The sequence below is a fragment of the Zonotrichia leucophrys genome, chromosome 5 (genome assembly GCF_028769735.1).
Source record: "Zonotrichia leucophrys gambelii isolate GWCS_2022_RI chromosome 5, RI_Zleu_2.0, whole genome shotgun sequence".
Classification (NCBI taxonomy): Eukaryota; Metazoa; Chordata; class Aves; order Passeriformes; family Passerellidae; genus Zonotrichia; species Zonotrichia leucophrys.
The window spans coordinates 25354423-25366472 of record NC_088175.1 but is presented as its reverse complement, the minus strand read 5'-3'; the positions used below and the strand labels follow the sequence as shown (position 1 = coordinate 25366472).

Here is a 12050-nt window from a genome sequence, read left to right as displayed (position 1 = left end):
TATTGTAACTTTCTACGTGTGATAAGGAGCTCCAACTGCAGCCAGCACAAGAGAGCCTGCAGTACACAAAATTAGCATAATTCACTGTGTTCCATGAAAAGTTTAGCCTAGGTGAACATGTTGCAATTACTATGTTTTTTAAAAGAAGGTTTCAGCATGATGTTGTTGGAGGGCTAAACTCATGCTATGCTATTGTTTCTTTCCTTTTTCATGTATTTCTTCTAGCTCTTTATCTGATTACCATCCGGCAAACAGCTGACGCTAAGAGGCTGCAGAGGGCTGAAGAGCTCCTGTCTGCTGTTTGCCTTCAGCTTGAAGCTATTTGAGTGGCTTCCTAAGTCAGAGATAAAAAGAGAAGCTCATAGGCACAACTGTGTTTTAATCCAGGCTGTAAAGAAACTTGCACAGTTTTTGCCTTTTATTTCCATCTGAACTTTTTGCTAACCTTATTTTCACGTTTTTTGTTCTTTTTAATAACATCTGGGCTGCTTGAACTTTCAAGATTTCTCATCTTTCTTTTTGTGTTTCTCTCCACCTGACTCTGAAATATGATGGTAAAATGTGGGGGGTTTATTTGTTTTTCTTGTTTTGTGTTGCTGTTTGTTGTTTTTAAATGAAACAGTGGGGAATAATAGCATTATTTAGAGAAGATTAACACAATAACCTCAATGAATATAAAATGCTACCGTTTGGTTGCAGTTTTTTCCTGTTGTAGTTCTGTGTGAGGAAAAGTAGTTCAGTCTTATAGGTTTTGGAGGGGCTGGTGATTTTGTGCTGTAAGTGTTCTTGTGCTGCATACTGTGCTGACAGGTTAGGCAAATTTCAGATCCTGACCTGTCTTCTGATTTTACTCGTGTCTTCCTGTCATGGAACCACATATGTGGGTGTATGTGTGCTTCTGTCCTTGTAAGGTGAAGGGAATTTGGGTCCTTCTTACCCTTTGGTCACCTGAGACTTTACTGGGAACCTTTTGAAGTCATGGGCTCTTTCCTTTGTCTCTGCTGTGATCCAGGTCAGGCCCGTCAGATTTATGTTGCTGGGTATTGTAGAAAGCCTTTCCTTGGCAGTTCTATCCTGTGTTGCTATACAGCATGTGGTACTAATCAGTGCTAGAAGATTACTTTGAGATGTTTCAATATAGATTTTGGGACTTGGTCCCAATCACACTTACACTGTATTTTACAATGGGTAAATCAGTTGATTATGTTGAACTTACTCCTAGTACACATTGATGTCGATGAGGTCAGAATCGGTCCTGCTCAAATCCAACTTGTCACTTACTGCTTTCATCTTCTCCTCATGCTTTAATGGTCTAGTGTTATTTCACAATGTAGATTTAAACCACACTCAAAACTAAGCAGCCTAAGAAAGCAATTTTTTTTGAGGGAAGATTGTTGTTTGGTTGGTTGTTAGATTATTATAATATGCTTGAGTTAAATCGTCGCATGCAGGTGACAAGTAATGCAGGTCCAACCCCTACTCTGATCTGTTTCATGTGTTCTTGCCCTCCTTTTCTGCCAGAGGAAATTCCATCTCTTGCCTGCCTTCATGTGGTGCTGATAAAGCTCTTCCTGTACAGTAGAATTCCTGTTTTCCTTTAAGCAACAGCAGGGTATTGGGAATGATCAGGAAAGGGGAGGAGGACAGGAGGAGAATACACTCAACAAAGTAGCACTAAACTGTAACATTAAGTTTTCCTCACTTATCCTTTTAAATAGCAGCTCCTCTCTCCAGGAAAGCCAATACCCAATAAATTAGAAAGCATACATGAGTTATGTGACTTAAGTACAGTAGTTCAGCTCTTACTTAGCCAAGTTTTGCAAACTTTGTAAGTCTGCCTTCTGCATTCCCTTTTGTAGTGTTTTATGCATAGTAATGCAGAAGGAGTTACATGAAAATCATTATACATGTTATTTTATATAATCACCTGGTGGTTGTTCTTGACAATTCTTGTAAGTGAACTGTTAGAGTGATAAATCCAGAAAAGTCTCTTGAAATGTGTCAAATCAAGGTAGTAGCTGGGGGTTAAGAAGCATCTTTCCTGGTATATAATGTCTTTCAGAGAAAACCTCCTTTTTCCCCTCACAGCTTTGATTTTGTTGGAAGCTTTTCCAGCATTTAAATGGGTGACAGAGAGATTGGGGGGTGAAGACACACTCCTCTCCCATTCGTGTTCTCCTGTACTTCTTGAAAAAGCTTCCCTCCTCTTCTCCCCTCACTGTCTGGAAAAACAAAGTGTGGGGAGATAGTTTGCATGCCAACTATCCTGATCCTAATGAGAACACCTAGTATCATAAACTATGTAGGTAGATACCCTTCCCTCCTCTGCCTCCCCTCCCCTCCCCTCCCCACTACCCTGTAGAGCTCCTTAAGAAGCAAAACTTATGGGTTTTTTGTTCTGTCCTGAAATATTTTTTTCCAGTATTATTCAAACAATTAAATCCATAAAACTCTGTGGAAAGTTTAAAAAAGAAAAAAAATCTGTCTTGTGTTTTAACAAGTAAATCTTTGTATCTCCTATGCTTGCCTTTGCTGAAGAATTATTACACTGTGCAAACAGTATAGGTGTTTGGCACAATTCACAAATGCTAATGTGTATACTTTCCTCCCCTTCCTCCCCTCTTCTCCCTGTTTGCTTTCTGTTCTTCATTTGCTATTGGAATGGGAACCGTGGAAAAAATTCCTTGGCGCTCTGACACCAGAATCCTTCATCTTGGAGAGACCACGATGATGCAACCTCAACGCACTCGGCAGGCACACCAGGGCCCTCCAGCGGGGGCCACGCTTCCCAGAGTGGAGACAACAGCAGCGAGCAAGGTAAAAGGTCAAACTTTTTCTCTCCACAAAGTAGGCATGACTAAAATAACTCCAGCTTTTTTCATTATATCAGTACATCTGCCTTAGAGTAAACACGGAGTGGCAGACTTGCAGTATAATCAGCTGTAAGTTAGGGAGACTATTTCCTTTTCCTAACCCACTTAGCTGCATTTTATTATTATTTCAAAGCGAAATATCTAATCTTCAAACAAGCTTTGTAATAACAATTGATTAGTTCTGCCAATTCCTTTACAAATTTGGTTATCTACAGTTTATTTTTGTGTGGTGTAAGTAAATATAATGACAGACATACTCTCCAGCTGCGGTGCAGTTGTTTGGGTTGGGTTAAAGAAGGAGAGTTTAACCTGCAGTTTTATATGAGAAAGAGACTTCTGTGTGAAGTTATGAAGCTGCTAAATTATATAAAATAGAAGCAAACCCTGAATTAGACAGAAAAAATGTTTCTTGAAATGTTTGCTTGTACTGATTTGTTTTTGTTTCTGAAAATCTGAATTCTGAATGGTAAATAGAGATACACCTCAACTGCAAAACCTCTTTTGTATCTATATACAGTGCAAGTTCCTCAAGGTTGAGGAGGTTTGATTATTATTTTAGGGTTTTTTGTTTTATTTCCTACTGCATTGCACCTTATGTGTGGTCATCTGCATCCATGCTGAGTGAGTGTCAAAGGCTGTCATTCTGTTATGATAGTGTTTTACACGTGCTCATTAGAAGAATAACTGACTCCAGAAGGTGTAAGAGTCAAGCCCTCAGTGCTAAATGTTGGGTAAAGATGGCCTGCTGTCATTCTTGGATTTTGACTGAAGAGTTGATTTTTTCTTTTTTCTCCTTTTTTGATTTTTTTTTTTGAGTCCAGAGTTTAGGGTGGACTCCATTCTTGTTTTTCTTTGCAAACATGGTAAGCTTCTGCCAGTGAGAGGGACATTACCTCTATAAGGTCTTATGATACGGTCTCACCACAAGATGTTTCTCCTGCATCTGCGGTATTTTGCCATTTTCCCCTCGTGCCCAGCAGAGCCAATGGACAGGGCTGATAACCAGCTAGTCTTGAAGGACCCCAACACTGGCAAAGGGAGATGCCTTCAGGGCTAGGGTTGCTTTGGCTGTTCTCATGCTGCAGACTGCCTCCCTCCATGGTATTTGCCATGCTTAGACAGCAGAAGAGATGTGTGATTTTATGTCTCTCACGTGGCCCATTGCTTGGCACAGAGCTAGTTCCCCTCATCTGCCTGATGATCTGGTGCTGAACCCGTTGCAGTTCTAGGAACTTGCAAAGTTTGTTTCTGGTAGAGTGGTTTGGTTTTGTCTTCTATTTGTAAGAATTGTTTATACATTTGTAATCTTATTGCTGATAGAAAGCAGCCATGGCATAGGGTGTGATCCTACTCCAAAATGAGTCACAAGGATTTTTTGCTATGGGATTAAAATGGAACTGTACAAGACCCAGCATGAACCATTACAGCTTCAACAGCTGATAGGGAGAGCTTGACTGCTAAACAGTATGATGGTTTTATGTCTATTGGCTGGCCATAGGCCAGGATACTGTTGATCAAATGTTTATGTGGTATACTGTAGCTAAAGTGCTCCGTGTAGCAGATGATTTGCTTGCTTAAAAATGATTCCTTGGATTGGTCTGCCATCTTCATTCCATCCCTAGCGAGAAAGTTTCCTGACACCTGTATAGCCACTCTGCCCCAGGAACCCCTTAGAAATTAAAAAAGTTCCTTAATTGAGCCATGCTTGATATAAAGAAATCGCTTGTATACATATCCAGGGATCCTGCATTTCATAGTCTCTGATCCCCTGTCGTGTAACTCTGGTGGGTGCTTGGGAAATATTGCTAAACATTAGAAAAAGCAGTTGATGACTACTACACCACTTTTCCTTTAGAAGCTGGTTTCTGCCAATAAATATGATTTCAACAAACCTGTTATTCATTTCTGTGGAAGAGGAACAGCCTCTGAGGGGCCAAATCAGTCACTGGTGCTGTCCAGTCCAGCAGGGTAAAGCATTGCAAGTATGTTTCCCTTTGTGCTCATCTGGGCCTTCGAAAGGGAAGCTGAAGTCCAGTGACAAATCACCATTCCATTCAGCTGCTGGCAGCTGAAAGGTTATTCTACAGCACCAGCAGAATTCCCACTGGAGATGGCTCTGGATTGCTCTCACCCTCTCAGTCCTGGGAAAGAGTAAGGAGAATGGGGGACTGTCTTGAATTTTCCTTAGGCTTTCTTCGGAGGGGCAGAATTTACTTTGTAATTCCTGAGCCAGCAGTGAGCTGGTCCCAGACAATGCCGAGAAGGATAGATGCCCTCTTGAGCTATTCCAGTGCAGTTACTCACTTGGGTCAACTTGGTTTCCCTGCAGTTTTGCCAAGAGCTTCCACAAATGCTGCTTCACTTGCCCCAAAGGATTTCTTGGAAATGGGAGCTCATTAGAGAGTCTTGGGTTACGTTAGCAACTTACAGTCTTCTCCACTAATGCCTGGTGGCAGCAGAGATTGATTCATCCTAGAGTCAGTCTCTTCTGGCTTTTGAGAGCACTTTTTCCAGGGGTCTCTGCTTTTGCCTTGAGTGTATGATGTGCACCCTGTGATATTTTTTTATAAATTATTTTCTTTTCATTTTATTATATTTTGGAGAGGGAGGAGATGGAAAAGATTTGGGTGGGTGATGACTGTTTTTTGCAGGCTTTCTCTGCATGAGATAAATACATTTATTGCCTGTAAGAATCCATCCATAATTCTTACAGTTTGAACCGAATAAAAAAGTGTAGACATTTTGTCTCTTTATGGAGGATAGTCTCTCCACTACAGTGCATGGCTGCCCTTTGGCATCAAAAGGGTTAATCCAGTCTGTGTTTGGTATTATTAGAAACATGCTGGCATTGGATGAGTTAAGTAAAGGGCCTTCAGGCAGTAAATGTTGAAAGATTATCCTAATTTTATTAGTGGTGAGTGTCTATGTTGTTCTTAGCATGTCACCTCACTTGTTCAACAGAAAACTAAGCTACACAACATATTGATCATCTGGCAAACCAAAGTAGTAGTGATCTGTAATCCACCAAGCAGTTATTGACTTTATCCCAGTTCAGATCCACAAATGCAAATCAATGCTGTATAATACTATTTTAAAGATTAGTAATTATGTAGTAGGTCCGATCTACTTTCCCCCTGCCCTGGAAAGAGTTAAATGTATCCAATAATAAAAATAAAACACTCTAAACATCTTACAAAGGAGAAAAAGGAGAAGCTGATTTAATGGTCTAATGAGGCCATCTTCCAGAGACTTGTTTTGTGTAGGGCTTGCTTTGACCTTTCGCTTTGCTCAGGAGCCCAACGCTTCATTTTTCACATTCTTGCAATTACGTTAACGCTTCAAGCATTTCTGACTCCAAGTCAGCTAGCAACACCAGGCATAACTCAACACTGTGAGTTTTTCTCCTCTCTGTAGATTCATTAACAGGTCACCGGGGTCCCAACTGAAATTTAAAACTGACTGGTTCTGTTGGGTTAGCTGAGTTATAGCAAGGGAGATGGCAGGAAAGGGGGTGAGAGAAGGGGAGGGGAAAGAGAAGACCCTTGGGTTTTTGCCAAGGAATATATGTGTAAAAAGTCTAAGTGGAAGATTAAAAGGTGTGTGTAGCTTTATCATCCACCCTTTTCTTTGGAGAGGAAAAAACACATCTGAAAGTCTTCTGGGGTATTGTGTTTTCTTTATTCTTTGTCAAACAAAGTGAAAACAGCCACTGCCTTTACATAAAAGGCTAAATGACTTCTAGAATTTGGCATCAGTTTGTACCACAGTGATGGATATGATGCTTCCAGACTTTAATTCCTATTTAATTTCTTTATGGGATATTGCAAATAATGAATATGGCAGATTATGCATGAAAAATGGGAAATAAATCTCTTTAAGGTTTAAAAACATGTGGTCTACAGGAAAGCACCAGGGAATAATTTCAGTTTTATATTTTATGGTACCAGGATTGTATACCTGATCTGTCATATTCATAGTTCACTCACTCAAAGGGCCTGATCCATCCAAGTCAGATGGAGGCTGTCTTCCTTCAGGACCTTTCAGGAAGTTCAGCATCTTTTTAGGATTAGATCTGGGGTGACAAACTTCATCATAAGTAAGAATCCAGAGATTAGAAAATTCTGATGGGCTATAGAGCAGTAAAAATATAAATGAGTATCATATCTTTGCTTTACACATGTGAGTGAGTAGTTCATTGTTGTGTGGCTTTTTAAGCTTCATTTTTTTTTTAAAGTAACTACTTGTGCTGAATGATCTGCCCCTTTATAAATAATATCTGAGGCTACTCTCTAAAGCAAATCCCAAAGTAGTTTAGAAGCACTTCTGTGCCAGCTTGATGTCTGTCCATGATAGCTTTCTTTGGCAAAGACTCCATAATCTGGTTCAGGACAAAGTCAACTAAGATATTAACTGAAATGAAGCACCCATCACAGGTTAACTCTCTGGATTCATGCTTGTTGGAAAAATTAAGTACTATTATTTCTTATTCATAATATACCATCCTGTAATGTAGTGTGTAAATCAAATTTGTTTACAAGACTAGGTGATAAAGCCCAAAGGTCTATTTTAATATTGGAAACTCTACTGGCATTACTCAAAGCTTAGAACCAAACTCCAGTAGTTAAAAAAAGGAGAGGGATATGTTGATGTTAGCAACAATTAAAAAATAATATATTCATGCAAAGTCTTTGGAAGCTAATCCAAAAGCTAATGCTACAACTTCTTTTCCCTAGTTCTGTAAGTATGATAAGCCTGCTGAAGCTACTATGCATATTCATCGTAAAGATTCAGAACATATTTTTATTCCTTTGTGTTTTTACCTATAAAGTGATAGGGTATGGTTTTATTGGAAGAGAGCTGCCTTCTGTAAGAAAGGAAATTCCTGAAAGGCAGGCTCAAACATCCAGACTGAAAAATCAAACTTGCTAATAAATAATGCTTCACTGGAGATGCATTATTTCAGAAGGCACAGCTCTTATAAAGGTGAACTGTATGAAGTCTGAAAAACTCTTAAAGAACAATGACTTTTTTCAACTGAGGAAGATACACGAAGCGAGTAGCCCTTATTAATTCATCTTTTTCTTTCAAGTTTGAGGGGCCCGTCCTTGTGTTGATATGTATGAGTAATTCCCATTAATGGTGATGGGAGTTACGCATGTGCACTGACAGAAGAATAGACCCCTTAGTGTTCGAAGCACATGAAATTTACATTTTTTTCATTGCTGTAATTGAGATGTTGACAAATTGGAGAATATTGATGGGCCTTTGTTTTAAGTATTTCTTGCCAAGTTTGCTTTATTTTTTCATGGTTTGAACAATGGTGCGGGTTCAGCAGCAATGAGTAATAAGGGTAAAGATAACTTTGATTTCAATATTTTGATGTGCCAATAAGAAATAAATTCTTAGGCAAATGGAATATGTTGTTTTAATCATTAGCTATGCATGAAAGAAAAATTGATGTTGACATCTTTGCTGTAAAATCGTTGTAATGGGGCCTTCCTTACAATTCATTTTTGTAAAATTCATTTTGTACATTTTGCAGCAATTGAACAATCCCTGCACTGTGAATAGGCAGAATTCCCAGAAATACTGAGACAGTTGGCCCAGTAACTGCTGAGCTCACACTGCACACCACATGCACATTAACCATGATCATGCCAGAACCAGCTTAGCTAAATATAGTCAATTTTTGATATCCTCCCATCCTTTCTTTTATTTCTGTCTATTGCATGAAAAAAAAATTTGCTGACTCCAGCAATTAAACAATAACCACAAAAAAGATGTGTGTCCCTACCCACTGTTCAATAAGTAGCATTAAAATTTCATAGTGAATTTTCACTTCACTGTACAGTTTTCTAACAATCAGGCGGGTAGCAACTGCAGATTCCTCACCTTTTATTAAATTACAGCTCAGAGAGTGTGTGTGTGGTGTTTAAAACGCTATACTTGTATTCAAGTTACTCACCTCACTCTTACCTTTTAATGCATGTAGGTTTGTATATTTAGATGTAGATAAAAATCTACATACACATTTACTTCCATATTTGTAGTATGTTTTGCTGGGGTTTCAAAAGCAGCCTAGTAAAACTCTGTCAATGGAATGTTTTCATAGTGGCAGTAATCTCTTTAAAATAACCCTAAATACAATATGACAGATGCCATCTGGAATAATCTTTTGCTAGTTGCTTTCAACTTTTATTTTTTCCTACAGCTAAGTTCATCTAAAACTGGTCACTTACTGTTACGGTAAACAGTGAACCCTTTCCTCCACTTTTGTATGTGAATGCTCAGAGAAAGAAAGTACATTATTTTACTTAAGAAATTGTTACTGTGGAGAGGTTCTTCTCTGATTTCATGTTTCTGGGTATTTTAAAATATATGTATGTATATATATATTTATTTATGTATTTGTATTTCAAATTACAAAGGTAGGATTCCCCCTTAGGCTATTCCCTCCATCTCAGACCCTATTCAGCCTAACCCAATTTGCCTCCAAATGCTAGATAACATCCCATTCACTAAATTATAATTGTATGTTTGCTACAATATTAATGGCTTCAAAATGCAACACATTCAAATATACAGTATTAAGTGCTTAAATATCTTCCTGTGTTGTTACTGACTAATTTCTTCCTATATATACCGATTTATTTGAAAGATCTAGTGTTGGAATCTCGGAATTTTTTTTTTAACATAGTTGTGTAAAGGGATGTCTCCTGATGCCTGTTAGAGTTTAATTTAGAGTAGTAATTAAACTTGAATACTGCCTCATAAACAAAAGATAAACAATAAACCAGCCACGTTCCCTGCTGTTTCATAGCTTTCTTTCCCAGATGTTTTAGCCTGATAATTTTTACATAGTGAACTACCTAACATGGAGTGCCATGGACAGAGGTCAAAGCCTAGTTCTTTGTAATTGTTTTATAAAAACTTTTCATTAATGAAATACTACAGGGTTTCCTTTGTACAGCAGATAAAATTGTTAGATACTGAAGGACACTCATTAATTGACTTTTTAATTCTCTCTCTCTTGTTTATTAAGACAGCTCCTATTTAAAAAAAAAAAAGCAACCCATAAGCTTTATTTTAGCTGTTGATGACCAAGAAATGTTTCTGTTTCTTAATATGGGGGTGCCTGATAGTACATTGGAATACTCTGTCACCCTTAAAAAATAAAAATGCCCTTGCAGGAGCTGCTCTCTCCGTGTTGATCCTAAGCAAGGACGGAAATGTTCACAGTGGAAGGCTTTTAATTTTTCAAGCTGCTCCTGAGGCTGGCGTGTCCATCTCTGGGCCGCTCCTGTGTCAGCCATGATCTTTCTAATTGCCAGGTACGGGTAGGCCGTTCAGCTGCAGGAGCCATGTTATTTTCACTGGGTGGGGTAATTACTGAAAGCTGAGAATAGCTGCACTAAAGACACAGGGATACTTTCATGATCCCATTAGCATAAGAGAGGGTAAATTATTCATGCCAAGTGAGGATTCTATGGGGAAAAGTATAGTTAATGCACATAGTTTTTAAATGTATCCCTTTCTGCTCTGAGACTAAATTCTTGTTGGATTCAGTTCTCAGACATTTACGGGAAAGCTCTAGTGGCATGTTAGACGCAGTTCATCTCTCTCTGTTTGCAGCGCTCTCAATAGAGACCATCTGGCACAGATCCAAAAGGTGATTAAACAAAATGATCAGCTCTTGTTGCTGTGTTACATGTCCAATACTCTGGATTAAAAAACATGACCCACAACAGTCAGCTAACAAAATTTTTTTTTTCCTCTTTTCCTTTCCTCTGTAAGAATTCAGATGGTCCACAAATGTCTGTGCCATCTTTGTGTCCTTATGGCCCATAATCATGAACAGGTTGTGCAAATGGCTCTTTCTGTAACACGGTCTGTTCCAGCAGCATAGAAACATCTCATATTAATTGGGTCAGTCTAATGTTCATAATGACATGGGGAAAAATTACCCAAATGTGTTCTTATAGTAAACACTTAAAATGTGCCTTTCTCCGATTAGAAAGTGAAATTTGACATCAGGCTCATGTAGCTGATTTATTTTTTAAGATGGACGAAAATCAAAGCATGACACTGTCATCTGCTTAAAATAGTTTAAAGCCCCTTCTAACCAAATAAAAAAAAAAAGCAGGGGGGGGAGGGGTGAGCTGTGGTTTAACACCACAATCAGGGAATGAATTTACAGTGCTATTCAGAAGAGTACTCCCTTATCATAAACAAGCTGATAATCACACTGAATCTAACTCCCAATTAGCTCTTTCTTTGCTCACAGAGATCAGTGTACATGTCCTCCTTAAGCCATGATATGTTGCCGTTGAGTCAGACAGGAACGTTTGTGTACCTTATGTCATATTCCGAATGTAAGGATTAATGCAATATATTTACCAGAAAACCCATCTAATCAGCAAGGTAATTTTTCAAACCAATCCCTTCAATGCCTGAGTTAAGGTAAAAATGCCAAGACTGTGAAGAGGGGACATATGTATCTTATCTTTTTGGGGTTGCATCAAATGCCAAGTACTAGCGTAAATTCAACAGAAACCAGACATTGTTGGAAAGTAATTAAAGAAATATTGAAATTAAACCTACCATATGAGTGAAATATTTGTAGGCCCATTTTGTTGCATGCATAACAATTTGCATGGAATTGAACACTATTTCTTTCTCTTGTACATCTAGAGTTGTACTTTGCTAAACCCGACAGAGGAATCATGTCTGTAACACCCTCCGTAGGATTGGAGGGATCTGTTTAATGCGGAGGGTGCTTACAGTCCAAATTCAGTGGGTTTACTTAGAGGAGACAGTTATTTGAGAAAAAAAAAAGAGAGAGAAATGAAAGCCTTCAAATCTTTGCCAAGAAAAATAAAGTTCCACTTTTAAAAGTTTAAAAGAGCCCCTGTCATTTTCCCTTACTGTGCAAGGTGGTAGTGGTTTAGCCCCAGCGTGCAGCTCAGCCCCACATGGTCACTTCCCCATTCTCCCCTGCCAGTGAGATGGGGGAGAAAATCTTAAGGGTAAAAGTGAAAAAAACTCATGGCTTGAGATAAAAACAATGTAATAGGTAAAGCAAAACAAGGAATTCATTCAGTTCTTCCCCTCAGCAGGCAGGTGTTCAGCTATTTCAGGGGAAGCAGGGATCCATCATGCATAAGAGTGACTTAGGGC

General features: G+C 38.7%; 1 protein-coding gene across 5 annotated transcripts in view; it reads left to right on the top strand.

The window, feature by feature from the left end:
- MEIS2 (Meis homeobox 2) overlaps window positions 1-12050 on the top strand; it is a 173960-nt gene that overhangs the window by 13800 nt on the left and 148110 nt on the right. For all 5 annotated transcript variants that reach the window (XM_064714136.1, XM_064714132.1, XM_064714133.1 and 2 more), the window contains exon 7: window positions 2703-2817. In XM_064714136.1, coding sequence (XP_064570206.1) covers window positions 2703-2817 — 115 coding nt within the window. The remainder of the gene's footprint in view (window positions 1-2702; window positions 2818-12050) is intronic.